The sequence below is a fragment of the Cryptomeria japonica genome, chromosome 3, assembly GCF_030272615.1.
Source record: "Cryptomeria japonica chromosome 3, Sugi_1.0, whole genome shotgun sequence".
In the NCBI taxonomy this organism is placed as follows: domain Eukaryota; kingdom Viridiplantae; phylum Streptophyta; class Pinopsida; order Cupressales; family Cupressaceae; genus Cryptomeria; species Cryptomeria japonica.
In genome coordinates, this window is record NC_081407.1 from 64,399,324 (window position 1) to 64,424,780 (window position 25,457).

The 25,457-nt window shown below is 40.2% G+C and overlaps 1 protein-coding gene across 5 annotated transcripts in view; it reads left to right on the forward strand.

Annotated features, from left to right (window-relative positions):
* LOC131032595 (probable serine/threonine protein kinase IRE4) overlaps nucleotides 1–25,457 on the forward strand; it is a 317,811-nt gene that overhangs the window by 140,535 nt on the left and 151,819 nt on the right. For all 5 annotated transcript variants that reach the window (XR_009103480.2, XR_009103481.2, XR_009103479.2 and 2 more), the window contains 2 exons: nucleotides 14,373–14,580; nucleotides 14,670–14,755. Coding sequence is in view for 2 of the 5 variants with exons in the window: in XM_057963623.2 (XP_057819606.2) it covers nucleotides 14,373–14,580; nucleotides 14,670–14,755 (294 nt within the window). In the remaining 3 variants the exon portion in view is untranslated. The remainder of the gene's footprint in view (nucleotides 1–14,372; nucleotides 14,581–14,669; nucleotides 14,756–25,457) is intronic.

The following is a 25,457-nucleotide window of genomic DNA, read 5'->3' on the forward strand; positions in this document are numbered from 1 at the left end:
GTTCACGGAGGGATTTGATACCCTCACTGCGCAAGAAGATGAAAGTGGTGCCTCCGTCCTCATACACCGATGCGTACAATCGAGCGATGGACATCGAGAGTGAAAATAAAACCTCCTCCCGAGAGAATAGGAAGACCGATGATGATGAGAGCACCGAAAGTAGTAGTGATGAAGAATCCAAAACCGTACGAGCCCTTCGATGGGATATGTTGAGAATGATGAAACAATTGAAGGCTGAGAAAGGAACCAGCAATGAAGGTAATGAACTATGGTGTATTGAGTGCAAAAGGGAGGGGCACACGAAAGGTAATTGTCCTAGAAATATGTTTTGTGAAATTTGCCAAGTGCTGGGGCATTCAATCAAGGAGTGTCCATACAATTTGAAGATGAGAAGTACACAAGTACTCTTCACACAGGGAGAGTCCAGCCCATCGAAATCACAGAATGTATCACCAAGTGGTTATGGAAATCAACGAGGGTGAAACCAAATATAGTTCGACTCCAGAGGACGTCCTATCATAAAGTGTCGACAATGTAGTGAATGGGGACACTTTGCAAGAGACTGCCATAACAAGAAAGACAACATACAATTATTGTGCAAATGGTGTGGACCAGGTGACCATGAAGACACCAACTGCCCGAATCAGAAGGGTATTAATATGCTGGACATGGAGGAACAAGAGGACGTAGTTTTGGCAATCACAAGAGCACAAACAAAGAAGGTGATGTATTCAAACTCTGGTACGGAAAAGGAACAAGCCGAAGTAGAACAAGTGTTGGCGAAGTAACAAGTAGCTTCCAATGGAACTGCAAGTATGTCATTGCGGGAGTCAGAGAAGAACATAGTCCGACAGGTGTTACAAACAACCGTATCCATCAAGGTGACAGACCTTCTTCAAACTATGCCGCAACTGAGAATGGCAATTGCCAACACAGTCAGTGAAGACAGTCATCCATGAACAATGTAAGTCACATGAGGAGGAATTGACAGGAAAACCATCAGTCGAAGGGAATGAGTCCAGTAATCCAATGTTGTTGACGGTGAGCATCGAGAGGAAGCTGACGGTCGTCAAGATGGAAATAATGGGGAAGAAGTTGACAAACACCATTGTCGATGGAGGCTCGGGAGTAAATGTACTGCCAGAAGACACATGGAAATGTCTGGGGAAGCCGAAGCTTTAGCTGCCAACCTTCCACTTGGTAGGTGCCGACCAGAACGACGTCCAGCCGTTGGGAACATTGATGGCACGAAAAGTAATGATTGGGACACAACAATTTTTCTTGGACTTTGTAGTCATCCAATTACAGAAGATGGCGTACGATGCACTCCTTGGGAGGGGATGGTTGGTTACTGCTAAGGCGAATCATAACTAGAAGCAAAACACTCTCGATTGAGAGTGACGGGAGGAAGCATGTCATTGACTTGAGGAACCAGGTGGTGAGTGAAGAACTAGCACCCTCGGACTTTGAGTCTGAGGGTGGAGAGTTAGGTATGGACAGGGGGAGGAAAGGCATGAAACCCAAAGATGAAGCAGTGCTCGAACTGGAAGATTGCTTTGAGGATGATCTTAATGGATTATTTCAATGGCAGATGGAGGATTATGAATTCTTCCAACCTGACTGTAACATGCTAGAGATTGGTGGAATTGAGGAAGTGCAAAGTCCAACAGGCTTGAACGAATTGTATGGGGTTAGACCGCATGAGAAGGAGAAAAAAAGATGCAGGAATAATGAAGCACATCATCTGTATGCTATAGGGAGGTTGTATGAGAGAAGGTTGTACAAGTTGAAAGCACATCATTTGTACAACAAATCCGTACGGAATTTGGAAGCACACCATTTACCTCAAAAGGATCCGTACACCCTGCGGAATACTACCCAAGAAGAGTTTCGTACCACAAATCTGTATAGAGGTGAAATTCAGAAAAGCCACACAGACAAACCGTACATTAGCAGGGTTCGGGGCTAGATGAAGGGAATAAAGCTCAACCCGTATGGAGTCCGTACGGAAGAGGACACGAAGGCTAGTAAAGACCAAGACGACATCACATCAAACTGCCAGGAAGAAATTACCAACGTACGGACATCAAACTTCTAGGAGGGAATCATCGTATGGACATCAAACTGCCAAGAGGGAATCACGTACGGACATCAAACCCCCAAGAGGGAATCACCGTATGGACATCAAACTGCCATGAAGGAATCACCATCGTACGGACATCAAACTGATAGGAGGGAATCACCATATGGACATCAAACCGCCATGAGGGAATCACCACCATACGGCCACCTTCTCCTTGTCACGTACATCACCTCAGAACCGTACGTCCAATTGTACGACATAATTGTAGAATAATCATACGGACTTCACAATGGTCATCACAACGGTCATTGTTTTGTATTGTATGGCTTTCAGCTCATTCCGTACGGCATGGCAAGTTCATTCATCTCCTACGGTATCACGGGTGCATTCGTTCCATACGGCACCTAGTGCATCGCTCCCTATTGCCAACACACATTTCGAAGTTCCAAGGAGTTATTGCCGTACGTCAATTCCGTCATGTACGGACAGATCATATTGCCCACACCGTACGGAGGATACTCCATCTCGTACGGGCAAAGCCTATTGTCAACACCGTACGGCCAGAGCATTTCTTTCGCATTGTACGACAGTGGTTGCATCCGGTATGGGAACACCAATCAACCGTACATCATCAACCTCAGCTTGCGTGTGGAGTTCTCATCGTGTTATATATGGTACAATCCTCTCAATGCCATCGTTCCGTACAGCAAAGTGGTTTCTTCAGGGCATGTTGTAGACGTTGGTTAAAGCTCTTTTTTGGCTTCATCAGCATTGTTTTTGGCGTCTTAAAAAATCACGGAAATCATTCACTGCCTCGAGACCCCTGTTGGGGGCGTTACCCCCAAACCCCCATTTGATTTAGCAGGTACACTACAAGTTGGGGTTGTCCAGTCGAAGTCATTGTATATCATTAGTCTTCCTGAATATTACTTGATGTTGGCTTGTGGTTTGGAAGACGACTTTTTCTTTTGGGGGGGATGATGTTGTCGGCATAAATTGCCTATTGTTATGTTAGATAATATTTGTTATCCGACAAGGTATTAATTAATTGTATTGAATGGGTTGTCAGTCGGGGGTAATTATGTGTCGGTTGGTTGACGGTTGTGTACCTCTCGACAACCGTCGGGTCCTTTAAGTATGTCATGTATTGTAAAGGAAGAGGATGGTATTGTCGGATCTATTGTAATCCTTGGCTGACCATCTTTGGTCTCTTCTCTGTAATAATTGAATGTGCGAATAAAGATATATTTTACTACTGTGTCTGGTATGCATTGTCATGTACATTATTATTTCCTGTATTTAATTTACCAGTTGTAGCGGTAAACAGTGGTCTTAGAGAAATTCGCTCTGAGGGTCAGTAGTGAAATTCTTCTTTAAGCTTAAATTCCAAATTTCTCCATGATTCAAGTACATTCAATTTACTTTTCAAGGCTTCAACACATTAATCTTCTTCCAATTGCCATGGGAGCAAGGTTTATAGTCTAAACTTAGGCATAAAGGAGGATTTGTAAGGAATTCGCTCCTATCCCTTTGGAAGGGTCAGGAGCGAAATTCTGCAATAATACTCAAATTTGAGACTCTCTCCAAATTTCCGAGTCCAAGTTTGTCCAAGGCATCTCCAAGGGTGAATTCAAGCTAATTTCCTCCCAATCCACACCTTAAAGTGATGTATTTGTCCAAAAATACGAGGGCGAAGAGAGCTAGGGAAGATTTCGCTCCTGTACCTCTGGAAGGGGCAGGAGCGAAATTCACAATCTAGCTCAAATTCTCCATTACCTTCTAGCCTTTGTGTTCAAGTTTCATTGATATGCTTCTGCAAGGGATAGTTAAGTGGATATTGCATCAAACAAGGCCTTGAGATAGAGTATTTCATCCAGTTTGGGGGAGGGGAAGCTTTCTTTTGTGGAATTCGCTCTTGTACCCTTGGAAGGGTCAGGAGTAAATTTGAGGTTCTCATCGAAATTCCTCATTGTTCATGATCAAAAGTTTGCTCAACTTAATGTCCAAGGCATCCTTGACTTGACTGAAGTGCATAGGTCTCAAAAGGAAAGACTCCTAGCATGACACAAAGACTTCTTCAAACTCAATCAAGACTCAACCCTAGAAACAAGACCCAGGCCTAACCAAGGGGAGGGTTTCAACAAGAAAATCCAAATTCACTCGCTACTCATTTTACTCGCTTTAGCCCAAAGAGACCATCCTATCCCAATGAGCTCTCTAGAAACTCTTCAATGCAAAGATTAATAGCACAAACCCAGACAAACAAGCAAAGAAAACTAACCTAGAAAGAAAAAAGCAGGGGTCCCCATTTGCAATGGGGCGATGTGTGAATACGTCACAAGATTGTTCTAAAAGGAGGAAATGTCATTTTTCAGCTTTAAAGGGAGCCTGATATTTCAGCTTCAGGGGGAGGCTGACATTTCATCTTCAGAGGGAGTTTGACATTCCAGCTTCAAAGGGAGCCATGTCATCATGAAGATTTGGTTAATGCATTTTTCTCTGTGATGGTGAAATTTGAGGTGAAAGCTCTTGTTAATGAGTTCTTCTCTGTGAGGGGGAAGTTCGAGGTGCAATCCCTTGTTAATGAGCTCTTCTCTGTGAGGGAGAAGTTTAGGGTGCAATCCCTTGTTAATGCATTCTTCTCTAAGAGAAGTTTGAAGCAAAAGCCCTTGTTTCGCCCTCTGCGACTAGGCATGGTGGTAATACACTCTTCTCTAGGAGAAGTTTGAGGTGAAAGTCCTCTTCCACCCTCTGTGAGTAGGCATGGTGGATCCACCCTCTACGAGTAGGTATGGTGGATGTCATGGAATAAAATCCATGACTTAGCACTTGTGCTTGTTCACCCTTTGGTAGTAGCTATGGTGAACGTCATCCATGGGAGTAGCCATGGTGGTTGTATTCATTTGCATTTGTCATGGGAGTAGCCATGTGGCTCAGATCTTAAGAAGGTCTCCTCCCTAGCTAAGAGGGAGTGTTGATGTTTGTAGCTAGGTCGGATCCCTTCTAGGGTCGACCTAGCTACAAATCGCGATTTTTTATAAATTTTAAAAGTTTTCAAAACCACCTAAAGTCCCGATTTTCGCTAACGGAGAATGAAATGGCAGAGTTCTAAGTTTGCAAAGTGGCTAAGATCGCCAAAATTCGGCATCTTGAGGTTAATCGCGATTTTTTGACAAAGTTTTCAAAGTCCCCTATTTTTTGCCGAAGTTCGCATCCTGGAGAAAATCGCAGAGGTATTAGGTAGCATAAAATGCAAAATCATCGAAATCTCATCCACGCAAAACCTCCGAAATCCACTTTCCAAGGGTAAATCGTAGGATACAAGCTTTCAAAGACTCTCATTTCGCCGAGGGTTTATAGAAAGGGCGAAGTCGCGAAGTTTTAAATTTGCAAAAGATATTAAATCGCCGAAGTTCGGCGACTAAAGGAGATCGTGATTTTAAAGTTTGCAAGAACACCCCATTCTTCGAAATTCGCCAGAAAGGGCGTAAATGTTAAAGTATAAAGCCTGTAAAAGTCTCTTCTAAACTCCGAAATCGCGATTCAAAGATAAATTGCAAGGTTAGAGTTTGAAAGAAGAGCAGGTCTTCGCCGAAATCACGCCATAGGGAAAAATCGCGAAGTTCATAGTTTGCAAACCTCCCTCATTTTCCAAAATTCGCAAAAGGTATTAAATCGCCGAAGTTTGAAATCGCCCCCAAAGCCCCGAAATTTGTCATAAACTTTGCAAAAAGTCTAAAATTCTCGAAATTCACATTACAAGGGTAAATTGTGAAATTTATAAAGTTTGCACGAAGTGTAAAAACCCCGAAGTTTGCATGAAGAAGGTAAATCGCGAAGTAATAAGAGTTCACACATGGTTTGAAAAACCATCCATTTCACCGAAGTTTGACATTGGTGGAAATCACGAAATATAAAGTTTGCAAAAGAGCTAAAATCGCCGAAGTTTTCAAAGGGCTCCAAAATAGCGGTTTTTATAAAGTTTTCAAAAGCCTCCGAAAACCCCGAAGTTCGCGACATAGGGGAATTGCGAAAAGTTTTGAAGTTAAGTTTGCAAACTATCCTATTTCGCCGAAGTTCGTATATAGCGTGGAAGTCACGATGTTAAAGTTTTAAACCTTGCAATTGCTCTCAAACCCCCCCGAAAATCGCGTAAGTTAGGCGTTTTGTTATTAAGTTTGCAAAATGGGTTTTTAGCCTGAAAATTCCCCCTTCTTGACCCTAACATCGCGAAATAAGTGAAAGCATTTGAACTAAAATCTCGCAAAAGGCCCCTACGGCCCGAAAATTGAGTGGGCAAGCATCGTGATTTTGAATAAACTTGAAATTTCACCTATTAAATCTGAGCTTTGCCAAGTAGAAGGAAAAGGTATTTTAAAGGTGTTTGCAATTTGGCTAAGGAGTCGAATTTTGCCAAGAGGTCAACCAAGTGGGAACTCGTGCAATTTAATCCTAAAGCCCTAATGAATTCAAAAGAAGTAGCCTCAAAACAAATCTCTCAACTTGCCTAAAGTCCTGAATTCCCAGAGGAAAAGTGAAAACATTCAAAAGATACATCTCACAAAGAGCTTCTCGAGCCAGGCATTAAATTAATGTTTGTTAAATTAAATTCTTTAATTTTTCAAATTGATTTATTAAGGTAAGGTTGATTGTTTGCAGGTCGCAAGACGTCACCAGAAGGAACCAGGAGAAGGCCTGAAACGTCAAGGAGCCAGGCACTGAATGCTGAAGAAGAGGATGCAGCAACACGCTGCAGGAACGCGAGAGCAACTGAGCATTGGGAAGCGTGTCGCTGAACAAAGTTAAAGTTCACCACCAAAACCGAATAACACTCCGAATTCAACAATCATGCATTCTCAGGAAAAGTACACAGCTGGATTTAGTTTCTATAAACTGAAGTTGTTTTAATGTAAAACTATTTGTGGGGTGCACTTAAGATATTTTGAAAGAAAGGGGAAACAAAACAGTTGTGGACAGTTATGTCCAACTACTAGATTGACCGAATTAAAGCCAAATAGTGGCAGGTAGTTGGATTTGTGGTTGAATGGATGAGTGAGAATTTAATGGGCATGGTTTTAGGCTGCTAGTTTCTGGAAGGCAGATCAGGACCCCTGGATGTAGTCCATCCTAGCCTTCGATTCAATTTTGTAAATTCTATAAAAGGCAGAGGCCTTTCTTTTGTAAAGGGTTAGAGATTTTTGTTAGATAGTTAGAAAGTTAGAGAGAATTTTGTAGTTAGATTTTAGAAGTTAGAATAGATTAGATTTTAAGCATAGTATAGAGATGCTGCAGAAATTGTTGTAATGGCAGCTGAAGTAAATATATGAACATTGAAATATGGTGTTTGTTGTCTTTGTTTTGGTTTGTTTGCATGGTTTCTTTCAGCTGGTTAATTTTAGAGTGCAGGGATTTTAATGGTGAAGTGTGGAGGGGTATTTGATGCATTTCTGGTTCATACCATTGGGGGTCTGTTGATTGTAGGTCACCGTGCATGGTTAGTCTGAACCCAAACTGTGCTTAGTTCAACTGTAGGTGTTCGTCTTAGGCTGCACCAGAATTGGGTGCCTAAAACGAGTGTCTCCGGTCTGAAAATCCTTCATCCCTTGGAGCTTGCACCGTTTTTGTCTAGTTGTGAGGGTATCTCTGGCGAAACAAGAACTGGTTTATCGAAATCTATCTACCCACTGCATCAGTTGTTATCATCCTTGTCCTTAGGCTTCCTGAACCCTTCCCTTTTTGATTTTATTTCGCAGTTCGAAAATCACAACAGACCACCTTGTTGCAAAAACGTAAGACCCCTTGTGCTCCCAGCAAATCACATCAATCACTGAGTAATCCCGCAGTGAAGACCTGACAATGAAAACCTTGAGGTCGTCCCCTTTGATCAACAAAACCAGCATTAGGGATTTCCTTATATCAAGAGAGGATAGGATACTCAGTGAGTACATTCTATTCTGTGTTGGCCGGATGGAACCGTAGCAATGCGATTTAAGACACGTCAACAGTACTCTTGGAAATTAAGTGGCCTATCGGCCTTAGGCTTATTATTGGTTCAATTTGACTTTGTGTAAGTCTGGCCCTAATTGGGTATCATATGTAACTTGTCCTTAAGCAAGACCTATATGTAACTTGTAATTGTATTGGACAAGACCTATATGAATGCAACTTGTTATCTATAGGTCTGATCCTATTCTCGGCGCCAAAACAATAAAACCGACCTAGGTAAATTGGGAGGCTATGTCACATATATATACAAAGCATCATTCATGCTTACGACACATTCATTCCACACAATGATCTCCGTCAGAAACAATCAGAGAATACATTCATTCAGAAGTGATCAGCGAATAGCATCTACAGTCAGCAAATATCTTCTAACGACAGCAAATTCTCTCCTAAGGACAACAAACTATCTCTTAGGGACAGCGAACTTCTTCCAAGACAGCGAGTCCATTCAAGGGCTGCGAATCTTCTTGATTATCAGCGAATGGTGTTTGTCTTCCTTGATCAGCATTCAAGTGTTTTGCAGATAAGTCCATAATACTGCTGCGCCCTAGTTTTGAATCTATCACTCTACTGTGCATATTCTGTTGGTCAAGTGCTTCAAGTGTTGAAGCAGACTTGTAAAGATTTATACTGATTTTGCCTAATAAGATCTGAGATTATTGCTGGGTTTTTCACCTCCAAGAGGGAGGTTTTCGCAGGGTATTCTGGTGTCCTTTATGTGCATTGATTTTTGGGTTTTTGATTTTGCTATCTATATATTACAGTCTGATCCTAAAACTAACAGTCGTGAGGATCTATATTCTGACAACCAACTGCGATTCAGATATCCTTGACAAAATGAATGCACTATAATTGAAACCATTGCAGATAACGATAATAAAGATTAGCGTGACTCAGTGGTAGCGAATGGAGATAGTGTTTGAAATGATCATTACCATTTTGTTCAGTACTGATCTGTATATTAAGGAACGATATCTACTAAGTAAGCATTGAGTATCGAATTAATAAACAAGATTAATAAGTCATCAACAAACACTGATTAGAGAACTTTTAGATTAAATTAAAGAGGCATGAGAAGTAAACAGCGATCGTTTTGGAAACGTGCAATTAGCATACAACAAGAAGAATTAATGAATAGTTGTATCTTTTGGAAACACCACCTGTCATATTGAAAATCAAGATATAAGAAGACATTTCTACCATTGAAGGAAAAAAACACTTCTATTACTTATTTTTCAATTCATTTGGAATTGCTTTGATTGAGCCTCTACCTTCTTATGCACAAGCTGGTTGCAAGAACATAATTCTACATCAGATACAACACTACTAGTTGCAAGCAATGGGATCGCTATAGGGGTAATTATTTTACCAATCATCTCATATTTCAGATGTCAAGTCAGATTAAGCAATTCATATTCAATTCAGTTGACAAGCCATGTTGCCCTATTGAACTAGCAAGAATTATTTTATATCATAAGAATTCACTTTTAGCATATAGGTTATTATGCATATCGGATATAGCAAGTGATATTGCTCATATCATAGTTCAATTGCAAGAATTTAATAATGTAAGTGTGAAGAATTAAAGTAATTGTCCCTATTTCCTAACACAGCCTTTTAGGGGACATTACAGCCATAGCATAATTCTTATTTTCCAAACTCTTTGTAGTTTGTGAACTTTCGCCATCAAACCCAAGAGTGCTTTTGATGAATAGTGATCTTTGTAAGTGATAAGGTTTTCTAACATCTCAAAACTTTTACGAAACTTTATGTTTCTATTGAGCTGATCTTTAGTCCTTTTTAGTTCCTTCCTCAAAGAAACGATTTCAGATTCAACCTTCTCACTCTTCGATTCTTTTGCCTTTAGTTGGTTCTTTAAAACATCTTTAATACGTTTGGCTTCTTCAACTTGAGTCTTCAAATCCCTTATTATTTTTTCTGACTTTTCACCGTTTTCTTGAATTTGGTCTTTCAACTTTGAATTCCGCTTCTTGAGTCTTTTAATTTCGCCTATGGCTATGACAAGTTCTTCCTCAAGATCTGCTATAGTATCTTCCTCACTTTCAATCTTTTCATTTCCTTTATCTTTGCACCTTGGAGCTTTTTCTTTTGTTTCTATCGCCATGAAGAGATTTTCTTCTCTATCACTTCTCGAAAAACTTTCATCACTTTCTTCAGATGAGCTATTACTTCCTTGAGGAATAGGCTTGTCTCGTGTCTTCGGAAATTCTTCTTCTTCTTGCTGTAATAATTTCTTTTGTCTTTTCCCTTCTTGTAATATACTTCTCCTCACTGCATTCACTTGCAACTTGTAGACATTTGGCACAAAATGACCTATGTTACCACAATTATAGACCTATGTTACTCCTTTCCTTGTACTGCTGAAGCACTTGTTGCCTTCGCTGTTCCCTGCGTACGCTTTCTCGTTGCGCTTCAAGTTCCACGAGCATACGTGCTAACAACCTTGGAAGATTGCCTAGAAGGTCATACACCGCCTCGTTCACACTGAGTTCCACCCGTACCATACCAGTCGAGACGACTCTCTGCCCAGCCTCTTGCTATACGTATTGGTCCACGGAAACGTCCCACGCGCGAATCAAGTCTTGTGTCAACTGATCCTCCCTGGTTACTTTGTTGTTGTCCTCTACGTCACTGTCTGTTACCAGAACTTGTTGGTCGAATGGTTGACCCATTATGCTTCCATCCCGCCAGTCTGCCTCCTGAGACCTCTAGATTCAACTTAGGCAACGGAGCCAAAATGTTAAGTGATGATAGGGTGTGGATGAACAGGAACAAACTTGGCACACATATGGCACAGATATGGCACACACACGTACAGTAAAAACATTCATGAAAGATAAAACAACATAGAGTACAAATGGCATATAGTATTACTCATCAACATGGAACAATCTGTTACAAGATAAAAGTATTGCGGAACTAGTATATTCATTCATACCATTACATGCCATCTCCTTAGTATTACAGGATCCATATATAAAGAGCTCACGGTTGGTTAGGCCATCAACTGTTGTACAACTTCCCAATAATTAATGTTTTGCTAACCATTGTTTTATTCTAAGCTAAAAACTCCCGACAAGTCTTATTTACTAATTACCATACCTACAATCACTTACAAAACAATTTTGCATAAAATGGAGACAATACAAATTTTAGTTTACTCTGAGATGGACAATCAATGTTTCCATCAACAATTGATTCTTCTTCATCTCTGATGTCATTTTTTTAAGACATTTTTCCCAGCTGAAGAGTCCCCACAAATATCAACTTCTCCTTAATAGGTGTGAATGTGACAATAGTTCTGAGAAAAGGAAAACGAATAAGAAAAGTGCGTTTCTTCTTCTTCGTTTCACCTAGGAACTTTTTAGTGATTTTATTTGTTATTTTTAATTAATAAAAAAACGTTCTTAAGAAATCCACACCTTTCCTAAGCATGACTTCTTTTCACTTATGTCATTGTTCCATGCAGCCGCTTATTAGATTTTCTGCATAATTTAAGCAGCACAAGTTGTCTCATGCCTGTTTTAAATTAAGTAGAAACGATAATTTGAAATCTTGTTCTATTATGGTGGAGCTGCTACATTTTAGAGATTGAAATTATGTTAAGAAAAATTGGGAGTGGCTATAATTATGTAGCCACTGCATAATGAAAAATATGTTTTCTTTCCCTCTTTTTTCTTGTTTCCTTCCAAATTTTCTTTATTAATCATTATTATTTAAAATAACTGCTTAAAAGTAAGCAAAAAATAATTAGAAAATCATGGGACCACTAGCTCCACAAAATACTTTTAAAAAAATTGAGAAGTGGCTTCTAAACAAAATAAGCTAAGTAGATGCTTGGGACCTTGGCCCTGCACCTTTCTTTCAAAAGAAACAAATCCACATAAAAAGCACCCTCGGCCACCTTATGATTTGGGTGCACTTTATTAACTTTAAGTGCAGATTTTAGAAAATAGACGTAAGCATTAAAAAAGGCACTACATATTTTTGTTTTGTACTAAGCTCTGTACGTAATAGTTATTGCTTTTTTTTGCTAAAGTCTGACCAATTATCTTCTATTTTGACTATTGCTTCTATCTTGGTTGTTTTCTATTTTTCTAATTTATATAGGATTCAGTGTGAATTAACACAAACCTCGATCCATGTAACAACAAAAGATTACAAAAGCTAGATGGAAACATCGGCAAAAATCCAATTTATCGATTCACCAAATGAAGGAAATGTTACTACTTATCAAATTGCCATTAGTTTTATATCCAAAGCCATACTATATATTCTAGTCGGTTAGTATTACCGAATCATGCAGTCGGTACACACAGAGAAGTCGGTATGAACAGTCTAGTCGGTTACAGAAGAAAGCAGTCATAGAATGTAGTATTCACCGAGTTGTTTACCGAGTATTGTTTCATGGCTACCGAGCAGTAAAGATAACTCATCGAGTTGATATTCACCGAGTGAAACGTTTTACCAGATACATTGAACCTGGACATGCATATGAAAACGTGTTACAAGATCGAGGCACATCTAACCGTTTTTACATTGGAAATTGCACTAGAAGATTATGTTTGATTGCGAGGTCAATCTAACCAATGAAATATCTTGTTTAGTTATTCATTCGAGGAATCTTTTTGTAAGATCGAAGCAATGAATTAGATCACTGCTGTAAGAGATCTATTTATACAGCATGGGAAGAGAGAAATGAATGTGTATGAATGTATGTGTGTGTATGCATGAAGGAATACTGTTACAGAGACACAGAGAGGTCACCGAGAAGGTTATCAGTGAACAGTCGAAGAACAGAGTAAACAGAAGGGTTTACCGAGTTACAATATGGGTTACCGAGGTATGCTACAAGATAGGTAATCTTATTCTGAGCACATAGAATCTGCTATAACATTTCAGATGTAAAGTTGCAGATATTTGTAATGATTTTATTGTAAAATTGTGAAGTTGAAAGAGATACCTTTAACAGGGTAAAAGACTCTAACCAAGTCTATAAATTGTAAATCCTCTAACCAGGTGCAGCATTTATATAGTGTTGTGAAATCCTTTAGTAAGGTAGATCTAATAGATCTTGTTACTCCTAACAGGGTAAGCTATCAGAAATAGCTAAATGTAGCTCTAACCGAGCAATCTTTATTATTGTAGTAGTGAAGTTGTGGGTGCCATCCCCACTGCAGTTTTTCTCTCTAACCAAGAGTTTCCGTGTGACCAAAATATATGTGTTATGGAGTGAATCATGTATGATTGTTATCTGTTTGTTTTAACTTTATTTTATGTTACTGCACTATTCTGTTTATGCATAACAGTAAGGTTATTATTGAAGAAAAGTTTTGGAGTACTGATTCACCCCTCCCCTCTCAGTACATTAGCTTTCCATATTGGGCCTAACAGGAAATTGCATACATATATTGCTTCATAGTTTCCAAAAACGCCAATAAATTTGGCAGACTGCTATATAAATGTAGAAGACCTCTAGATTTAGGGAAAAGCTACCAAATTTGGAGGAACTACCAAAACAAATGCCAAATTTAGAAATAGCAGCTACATATAGTTGAGATAACTAGATTTGGTGGATTATGGATCTGGTTGGACGAACAAGAGTAATTATGCAGAATAGAGTCGGTACGACAATATTACGGTATAAAGATACAACCATACAAATTTATATCTGAGCCAACATCAATTTTTTTAATCTCTTGTTACCCATCTCAAAATTTGAGAAAGCTATGGCCAATTTATAGGCTTTGATGCCTTCTGGAAGCAATCGTGAGGTCATTTTGTGCTAAGGTGCATGGAAAACTGTTGTTCACGATTGACACCAAATATACATGCAACCAAAAAACTGAAACAGAATGACCTCCAAGTGCACAATTTCAATGACATAAAAGTCAAACTATTTTTCATAGCTACTTTAGATACAATGGTAGGCTCTATTTGACCCATGAGTCATCAAAATCTAATCTTGAAGTACAAACTGGGACAATTATTTTTGATACTATGTGATGTCATCTGTTGATAATTATTATGTTATCTTTTGGTTCACTTCAATCTCTAGAGATGTAATGATTTAGTACAGCTGAAATTTTATTATGTCCATGTTGAGTGAGAGTCTAATAATGATTTTTAAAGTTGTCTTGTTTTTTGATGTTTTCAAACAGTTTACAAGCTATACCACTAGAAGACCTTGGTAAATAATTTGATTTTCATCAAAAAGATGTTTTTTATTTAGTACTCTGAAATTGTACCTGTGTCTGGCCAGCTAACAGATTTTGGGCTTTCGAAACTCGGTCTTATTAATAGTACTGATGATCTAGCTGGATCGGGTGCAAGTGGATCTATGACAGTAGAAGATCACAGCTGTGATATTTCATCTGAAGATGTTCAGTACACAGAAAGGAGGAAAAATCGCTCTGCCGTAGGAACACCCGACTATCTGGCGCCTGAGATCCTTCTTGGAACTGAGCATGGTAACTTAACTATCTTCAAGAAAATCCAAACAGTTTAATATGTTCAAGGTTTAAATTATTAATGATTATTTTTGTTAAATTTTGTACAGGTTATACTGCTGATTGGTGGTCAACCGGTATAGTCCTCTTTGAATTACTAACTGGGATTCCTCCTTTCACAGAAGAACATCCACAGGTACTTGTTTGAACCATGCCACGGATAACTTATTCACTTAAATGCTTTATATCTAAATATTGTAACTTCTGTCCCACTTGTTTTTTATTTCTTTAGAACATTGTTGTATTACCTTGCGTTCTTTGTTTCTTAGGATTATCCTATTACGAAGTGAATATTTTTTTATTATCTCATATCTAGTATAAATTCTTGGACTATTCAAAATTCTTATATCATATTGTTTGATTAAAATCCACAATATGTGCAGCTTGATAGACTGATGTTGTTTGTTTTACATTTTACCCAATATGAATCTTTTCAAAATCTATGCCAAACTTTAAAATTAATAGCTGTCTCATATGTGAATGAAGAACCTTTCGTATATCTTAAAACTGGCATAGTTCACACATATTCTTAATAATATTGTAGCTATCTCATAGTTGGAACTGTCCTTATAAATACACTAAAAGCGTAATATTGTAGCTGTCTCTCAATGTTGTATCTGTAGTTCTTAACAATATTGTGCTTTTAGTGAATTTATAAGGACAGTTCCAACTCTCAATGACAAACATACAGAGCTGTTATTGAGTTTTTATTAATTTACTGTAAAGAGATTAAAAATTAAAAACTTAAATAAACTAGTTGCATAATAATTGCAAATTAAGGCATGGGGTACCTCACCTGTAGTCAATTTTAAGCTATAACAAATTTAAAAGCTCAATAATTTATGTTCACTGTATATTCTATTATAATTTTTGTTACAGCCTTAGCAAATAAATGTTGACGTGGCTAAAGTCGTGTTTCTACAACTCTCTTCGATCAACGCATAATAGAATGCTAAGTATCCTATCCTCTCTTGAGATAAGGAAATCCCTAATGCTGTTTTAGTTGATCAATGGGGACGACCTCAAGGTTTCGATTGTCAAGTCTTGACTACAGGATAGCTCAACAGTTTGATGTGTTTCGCTGGAAACACAAAGGGGACTTACGATTAGACGGAATTGGTTTTGTTCCCACCGGTTCCCTAAGATCCTACAGTTTTGATTTCATCAGATTTTGCCTTAATATGATGCTGTTCGGACTTCAACTTTGATTAAAAAAAAGGGAAAAAGGAAGTGGAAAGATAGAAAATACCAAATTAATCTACCTAACAATAACACCTTCAAGGTGATAGACAAAAATCTTGCAATAATCAAATTTTATTTTGCCAGCAATTCGCACAACTACATAAAATTGATGCAATCTCCAAAGGAGAAACAAATTTTCAAGTTTTTAAACATAAACGCTGAATTTAAGACATTCATACATTCCATGTTCAATAACTAAACTAAGCATGCTAGTGAGTTCAAACTAACCATGCAAAGGAATTGGCAATCAGGCAATCCTTAATGGTATGAACTAAGATTTCTATCAGATATCAGCTTGCACATATTATTTTGTAAAACAAAATGCATAACATAAATTTAAAAAGTGAAGAAATAGACCATGCACTCACATGAAACAGTAACAACTTTAATCTTCATTAAGTCTGAATATATTTCTGCAGAGTTTCTGCAACAATCCAAGATTGCTTATTGAAAAGAAGGGACTATACCTTATATAGATTTTCAAAAATGGATGAATGGCTAGGATTTGATTCTACAAGTAGCCCAGATTCATCCTATGAAACATGGCTGCCCATACCCATAAATGGAAAACAAAATATCACCACCAACCATAAAGTAACTAATAATTACCAACTACCAAACATAAAGCTGCTCCAAAAAGTGCACTTGCACGGAGCTAAAAAATTTAAAATGACTTTGGTAGTTGGAAAGAAACTTTATGTTGAAAAAGTGCATTTCGAATTTGAAAGAAAGAGATATTCTCAAGAAAGCACTTTTTCCTTCCCTAAGGTAGACTCTTTTTCCACAAATTCGACTTCATCGTGCAAGTACTCTCCCCAGATATCTCGATCTGTTGCACACTCTACCCGATCGTAATCCTGAAATCTCATGCACAGTTGGAACAATTCCTTGCTGGGAGGCATAGGAGGATGGCGTATTTTGTACTGCATACCCTCTTGGTGGCGATCCACATGTTTCAAATCATCACTCCAGACCGACCGACGAGTTTCAAAACCCAATATATCCGCATGGAGCTCACTGGCAAATTCCAAGTCTTCTATGGAGTACGTGATTTTATCAATTCTTAGTCTATCCTCCCACCGTGGTCGTACCTCATTATCCTTCATGCTACTCTTCCTACCAGAGACGATCGATCTAAGGATCTTTTCACCAAGATCCTTCATGTTTGACAAAATCTCCTCGCACTCATCCTGCTCTTTATTTATGGTGTCCTTCATATCATTTTTCATGCTGGCAGTCCAGTACCACTCTATTGTGCGTTGCACACGCTCCCTGTCGCCGACAGGGTCCCCCTTCCCTTTTTTTTGAGCCTTTCCATCTTCGCCTTGTTGAGTTTCGCGCAGAGCCTCTCGCATCCATTCGAGCGAGCTTGCGTTCAATCCGTGAGGCAGCATTGTTAGCAAAAGAAGACAGTGATTCCATTAGGTTAGTCTAGCCCTCGGGCACGAATTCCAAGAGATTGTTCAAACTTGTGAAATCGCCTTGAATAGGCGTAAGATGATAGAGGTTGGTGAAGCCTGCCAAGCAAAAGACAGCACATCCTGAAGGTCGCATGAGGACCAAAAGTTGCCGTTTTTTTTTGCATAAGAACGATGAGATAGATTGCATGATGTTTGTTCTTTAAGAGTTTACAAGATTTGAACGAATGACGATTTTCGCCAGCTGGTGAAGAAGGAGGAGCGAATTTCCTTGCAAAATGCCACGGTTGACAAACTCGCCCAAGTGCCCAAGCTCGCACTTCTTGAGGAGAAAAGTTAAAAATCGCCAAAATACCCAGAAAGGGCGAATTTCGGACTTTCAGGCCAAATTGAGAGAAATTCGTAAAAATCTGCAAAATGGGCGTATGGTCTGAAATTCGTAAAAATTGGCAAAATGGGCCTAAGGTCCGAAATTCGTAAAAATTGGCAAAATGGGCCTAAGGTCCGAAATTCGTAAAAATTGGCAAAATGAGCCTAAGGTCCGAAATTAAAAAATGGCAAAATGGGCCTAAGGTCCGAAATTCGTAAAAATTGGCAAAATGGGCCTAAGGTCCGAAATTCGTAAAAAATGGCAAAATGGGCCTAAGGTCCGAAATTCGTAAAAATTGGCAAGATGGGCCTAAGGTCCGAAATTCGTAAAAATTGGCAAGATGGGCCTAAGGTCCGAAATTCGTAAAAATTGAAAAAATGGGTCTAAGGTCCGAAATTTGTAAAAATTGGCAAAATGGGCCTAAGGTCCGAAATTCGTAAAAATTGGCAAAATGGGCCTAAGGTCCGAAAGTAAAAGTTGACGAAACTCCTAAACACGCCGAAATTCGGACCTTAAGGCCGAAATGCAAAGAAAATGAAGTTGGCAAAAACGGCAAAGGGTCCGAAGTTCGCAAAAGCCTCGTGAGTGCCGAAGTTCGCAATTTAGGAGGTAAAGGGAGAAAGTAAAGTTTTCAAAATGCCCCCAGCCCCCGAAGTTCGCATTTTGGAGGAAAGCGCATGGAAAATGAAGTTGGCAAAGTCCTCCAAATCGCCGAAATTGGCAATCCACCCCCAAACACCGAAGTTCTCAGGAGCCTCCCACTTACCGAAGACCACGATTTAGGGGATAGGTCGCGGAATTATAAAGTTGCAAAGTTTAAAACGCACCCAAACTGTTGAAGTTGCGAAATCCCTAAACCCCGAAAATCGCTAACAGTAGGAGGGGTGTAGGGTGCGAAAACTATAAGTTTGCCAACCATATCGTTATCCCGAAATCGCGCCATACAAATTCGCATTTGGGAGGCCATCAAGATTCATGTGGAGCTCATGCAGTCGGCAAGAGGTTTCAAATCGCCGAGGTTTTCAAATCGCCTATCTTTGACGTAGTTTGAAAAGGCATGCAAAGGGTTAATTGCCCCTTTTGTCGAAGGTACAAAAAAAATCGCATAGTCTAAAACTCAAAATGACAAACTCCTTTCAAATCGCAGCCACGAAAATTTGAATTAGAGAGATAACCATTGGAATTCAAGATTGCAAACCCCCCCCCGCCATTCAAAATTTGCAGAACTATCCATTCGTTTTTGCACAGCAAATCGGGCAGTTTCTCGCTAGCCATTTTCACCAGGTAAGTACACTTTGTCTCTCTCTTGATCATCTGAAATATTTACAAATTGGATGCATGTCTGTGCAAAATTGATTAAAGTGCTTAAATTTTCAAAATTCGCATCTTTTTTCCGATTATGAAAGCATCATGCAAAGCAATCGAAATTAGAATCTGCTCCTAAGGATCAGCTAGAAATTGCATTTTCAAACTTCGGAAAATTTTTCGAGCTTTGTCCCTTTTGAAAATTAATCCCGAAAATGCTTAAGTGTAAATTTGCAATCAAAAGCTTCATAAATACTTTGGTTTAAATCAATCAAGCTTTTAGCTAGCAATATCACTCTGTTTCCAATCTAATTTTTGAAGTAATCCTTGGATGCTGGCATATTCTCTATCTAACCCGCCTTACTTCTTTTATATTGCCTCGTAATCTGCATCCGGCTGTGTAGGATAAATGCCTAAATCGGCGGCGGAGTCATCAAAGACGCCTGCTACAACCGAGACATCGCGAGCATCTAAGCCAGATATTCCTCGCAAGGTCGAAAGGATGAAATACTAGTATCAAAGAGGGGGATTGAGGGAGTCAAAAGTTCAGAGTGTCTGGGACAATGTCGGTGATACTGACCTAGGCCATATCGATATCCAAGATTTCAGGAGCTGAGTCTTCTCCCCTAATGCCTACGGTAGGCCTAGGCAGATGATGGAAAGTGGCATCGTCCAAGCTGCAGGATTTCCTCCAGCAGTGCAGAACTATGAGTTAGTAGTAGAGGCTGCCTGACATTATCAACCAGGTTCCAGATTGGTGCTCCTCGAGAATATGACCCTCGCCAACTTCACTCCTGAGGCCATTGGCGACGCATTCGACATTCCCTTCCCAAACAATCCCACGGCCACGACTACAGATGAAGCATAGGGGGCGTATGATATGAATCCGGCCAGATGCAGAACCCTGATCAACGAAGAGTGGTACAAGGAGAGAAGACCTCCAAGCGTCTGGATTGGAAAAAAGACCCCAAGAAGTGACTTTCACAATGAGCATGGGGACATGGTCACATTTCTCAGCAGGGTTATGGGACTTCCTAAATCCAACTACTTTGAAGAGTGGATGTTTTATTTCACAGAGCAAGTCTTCGCTGGGAAGTCTAAGTTTGACTGGGCCTAGATTATAAGCGACAACATCCACACTCAGCTAATTGAACTCGAGACAAAGAAGTACTTCACTATGACCTCCTACTTGGTCTACATGTTCGCCAAGAACCAGCCACTGCTAGGTTTGATAATGAAAGGTGAAATTGGGAATGGGCCTGGTCAGGTGAAGGTATATGATTGTTACCCACAGCTTCACTATCAGGATATAGCTCAGAGGGAAAAGAACAGCCCGGCTTATGCAGTTGGCCAGTATGAGCACGTCAATGACGCCTTCACAATGCGCTTGGTCAAGCTAATGCAGGGAGGATTACACATATGGCTCTCAGAGCAAGGTACTATTCTAGTACAGAGATACGGGGCCTGGTTCATCCAGTTCCCAAGGTTCTCCTATATCCGGATAGCTAGCTTTGATGGTGCCCCTCTCCGACTGCCACGGTACCCAACCGACAAGATAGTTCTTATGGAGGTCGCAAGGTAGTCACGTCCGATCGACATCTTACTAAGAGACAACAAGCAAGCTGGATTCGTGTTCCCCATGATTATAGGGAACCATGATGTCCATCTGAAGACCCCCACCCTAGCAAAGGAATCCTTCACAGAGCTGGCTTTCTATGGCCTACAAGAGCATTTTCCAAGGAAATGCTTTGATCACGATAATCTGGCAAAGAGAGCCTATGGCAGGCGGTACAGAGCAAAGGAATCAATTGAAGATTATTGGAAAAATTGCTCTGATGACTATGAGGTCCGAAGGCGTGAATATTCTAGGCTGAGTGTGCAGCAGATGCGACTCTTTGAATACCGTCGGGTCCCATATCAACTTGCAGATTCAGGGAATTGTCTGTAGGTCCGGGAATCTGAGGCGGTAAGGCATCTTTTGCCAGGCGTTGATTGGTCACAGGACCCGATCACTGATTTTGAGGTAGTCATGGCAGCCCCAACAAGATATATAGACCAATGGTTGCATTAGCAGATTGAGCGACTAATTCATGAAGGAGTCCAGTTCACCTACCACCTAATGGGTAGCCTCGATTCTCAATCTTCCGAAGATGAGGGAACTTCTAGTGCACCCAGAGAAGAAATTGAGAAACCTGAGAAGAGGACGAAGGCTAAGGCTTGCAGAGGGACTTGGGCGTCCAAGAGAACAAAAAGGGAAAAGATTCCCATTAGGAGGCCAGAGGTCACTTCATTGTCAAAGGACCCCAGTTCGTTCGACGATGTAGTAGAATTGGATTATATACTTGCTCCTCCTTCCCATAGTGACATCGATGCATTTGGAGTTGATAATCCTCCCGCACCCGACGCGCTAGACACCTAGCTGAGAGCTATTGAATCAGCCGAGCTGGGTAACCAAATTGAGGAAGGAGAAATTCCATCCATCCAGGGGATCGAAGTGCATGAACCCACCCAACAGAGTCGCCATGAATTGCCGCTCCATAACACTGCCAAAGATGACTCTACCGTTGAAGGAGAGCAAAAGATAGAGGAGACCTGCGAACTTGAAAAGATTGAAGAGCTACCATCACACGAAGGCATCAGACAATTGTTCAGCGAAGTAGGAGAAAACTCTGCTGCAAGCAAAGAGTTTGACACCTCCTCCACTCCTCTGGTAACGGAACAACTGCAAATTTGTGGTGAGACGACTGAAAGCATCAAAGAACAGAGTGAAAATTTGACAGTACCTCAAGAATGGTTAATTACCAGAGCCTAGCGCAAGGCCGCCACCAAACCACCTATTGATTTGGAGGACAGCTTCTCATGCATGGACCAAGCTAAAGCTAAGGGGAAGAAAAAGCCCAAGGCATATTCTAGAATGACTAAAGATGATCAAAGGAACCGCACTCTTCACATTGCCACCCCACCTGTAGACAAGCCAGCAGATTAGATTACACTGGCGGATTATAGCATCACGACTTTCCCCATCGGACGAGCCATTAAGGAACAGGAAAAGGAGGAATTCAAAGATTCGGTGTAGAACATACTCAGGCAACTTGAAGAAATAACAGTTGAGAAGGACATGTATCGAGCTCATGCTGAGCAGGCCGAAGTATACATCGATCAACTCCTGAGACCATTACACAATGCTTCCGAATCCCACATTCCCTTGACAGCATTGGCACAGAGGACCGCAACAGAATTTGAAGGAGTACGGGACACTGCAAGGGCCGTCAAGGAATGGATACAAGGCATCAAAGGAAGGGGAGAACAAATCCTTGAGGAAGTAAAAGAGATGGCCCACCATCGAGAGACCACCCTGGTCCGGCTATTAGAGGTAAAGAGAATCTCTTAGAATGCATGAAGTGGCTGCCACTACTCTTCCCCTCATGAGAGCTCTCTTCTGGACCCATGCACAAATTCCTACATTACCCACCATCCTAGATCCTTATAACATCAACACTCTTAAGGAATGGTACTGGACTATCACCATGAAGAATGACACAAGAGAAATCATTGATAAAGAACATGATGCATGCGAGACAATTCTGAACACCATTCAAGAACTCGGCAAAATGATCCTCCGATCAATGGTCTCGGGATGGCAAAATGCTGTGTCCGATAAAGTGATATGGCCAGACTGGGAAGAAAGACTAGGGACAGATAGGATCACCTATTCCGTTAAGGACCTAAGTTTTGCTGGTCAATTCCAAACAGACATGTTGTGCTTCGAGCATAATCGTTCCAGCTGGAAGGATGGTTTGAAGCACATGGACCAATATCTCGAGGGCATGCAATATAAAATTCGTCATCCTCCTATGCCTCCATTCAGTTTGCTATTCCAATTATGCACCAAGTTCCAGGAGTATGTTCGTGAGGACTGTGTGGCAGGTCGTGATCTTTGGCAGGAATATTTGCATAGTGAAGATGAGTTCTTGGAAAAGGAATCTACAAATGGAAAAGAGAAAGTGCTTTCCTAGAAAGTGCTTTTTTCCTTTTAAATCTTGAAAAGTGCACTTTTTGGCCAAAGGGTCATGTTTGACTTCCTAGTCAACTAAGTGCCTAGAAAGTGCTTTTTTCCTTTTAACTCTTGAAAAGTGCACTTTTTGGCCAAAGGGTCATGTTTGACTTCCTAGTCAACTAAATGTAAAACTTTGTGTATGCACCTTTTTGAATTATTTTTGGATAAGTTCTAATTACCTTTTGGGGTAGTTATTACTCCCTTTGGGGTGGTTGTTGATATTTGCCTCCCATTTATGGATATGGGCAGCCATGTTTTATGGATGAATCTGGGCCTTTAGTTTAGATTAGATCTTGGCCATTCATCCATTTTTGAAGCCTATTTAAGGGATTGGTTTTCCCTCATTTTGTAAGAAGTTCTTGGATTGTTGTAGAAGCTCTAGCGAAATTTACAGGATTTAATGCAAAGTTAAGACTGTTTCAAGTTTCCTTGTGAGTGCATGGTCTCCTTCATTAATTTAGAATTTTCCAGTTATGCTTCTTTCCTTTATATAGCATTTTAAGTAAACATCTGATAGAATCTTCGATGTTCATACCATTAGGGAATGGCTGATTGTCTTTCCTTCTGCATGGTTAATTTGAACCTTTCACATGCTTAGTTCGGTTGTTGAATGCTCACTGAATGAATGTCAAAAAATTCTGATGTTGTATTTAATAGCATGAAAATCCAATTTTCCCCTGAAGATCGCACTAGATTGATGCAAGTATTGTGTTTGAAAGGCTGGTAATGTTTAATTTAGTTATTTGGAGGTGTCCGTCTGTTTACTAAATCTGCTATCTTAGTTAAAATTAATATTTTCTGCATCCCTCTCTCTCTCTATCCCTCTTTTTTCCCCTTTTTATCAAGAGAATCCGCAGCCCTATTGAAAGCAGTATCAACCCAACTAAAACCGTTTGATAAGCAAGACCGTTAAAGTTTTGGGGAACTCATCCAGCAATTGCCTATTTCACCGTAAGTCCCCCTTGTGTTTCCAGCAAAGATGCATCAAACCACTGAGCAATCCCGTAGTCAAGACTTGACAAACGAAACCTTGAGGTTGTCCCCTTTGATCAAACAAAGAAAATAGCAATAGGGATTTCCTTATCTCAAGAGAGGATAGGATACTCAGTGAGTTTATTCTATTCTGTGTTGGCCGTATGGAGTTTGCAACAATGCCACTTCAGACACATCAACAGAATTGGCGCTAGAAGGAGGGCCGGTATGATGAAATGTGTAGACAGCTAATTCAAGATCATATCAATCCATATTTGTGAGGAGTAACCTTATAGCTTTTTTAACCTCCTCTGCGCGCAACAGAATTGGCGCTAGAAGGAGGGCCATAATGCAGTATGGTATTACTGCATGAATTCTTGCTCAACCTTCCCCTTGAACAGCCGGATCAAGGACTGAACCAATCATATATTGCAAACCAGTTACGAACCCTTGCTTGGAAATCAGAAGCAGATCACCCTCTTTTCAGACAAGTAAGTCGCACTATTAATTAGGAAGAAGAAAGGGGTTTGCAAATAGAGATTGTGATCAGGGAAAATTTGAAAGACAAAGGATCATTGCCCTTCGCAAGCAAGTTCTTAAGGAAATCCGACAGTTCTCTTTCCGGTCCGTTAATATGGTAAGAAATGGGTCTGCCCATTAATCCTCAGCCAAGAAGAGACCCCAAACCAATGATACAACCAGATTTGAATTATATAGCTTGGCCTGGTCAGTAAAAAGAAATTATCCAGACTGGTCTCGAATGCGTTTTATCCTTGAGCAAGAACAAGAAATTGCTGACCGCATTGACGTACAGAATCAAAGAGATCAAGAACAGGCTAATTAAGTTCCTGCACCTGTTCCTGCACCGCATCAACAAAATTGACATTGGAAATAACTCACGCTAGAACAAATTGGATCCTTCTCTCCAGAGAGATTCGAAAGAGTCCTAAGGTCTAGCCCAGAGTGGGAAAGATTTGCCGGATTTCACTTTTACAGACGCAAGAGTTATCGCCGGGCTGCAGATCCCAGTGAGTCCAGTTCTGCAAATCAGCAGTTTGCTGTCCCAGCAAATACAGTTTTTACAGCTCCAGCGGTTACAACTCCAGTTCCTATTGTAACTCAAGTAAATCAGCCACAGATGGCGCACAATCCACCCGCTCCAAATGGTGCCACTTGGTTGGTAGACAATCCGTCACCCATCATTTTCCCAGCTTACCATGATATGCCTAAGAGCCCGGACAGGTTCTGTTCTATTTTTCATGCAAATGATCCAAACAGAACAGCAGAAGAACATATCAAAATATTTGGAGATGCGTTACGCAATAGACAGATTGAGTATGCAGACGTTGCGTGTAGACTTTTCCCTTATTCATTGGGGGAAGACGCATTTTACTGGTTTATCCACTTGTCGGTATCTTCTATTGACTCTTGGTAGAAGTTGAAGATAGCTTTTATCGGAAATTATGGTATCCCT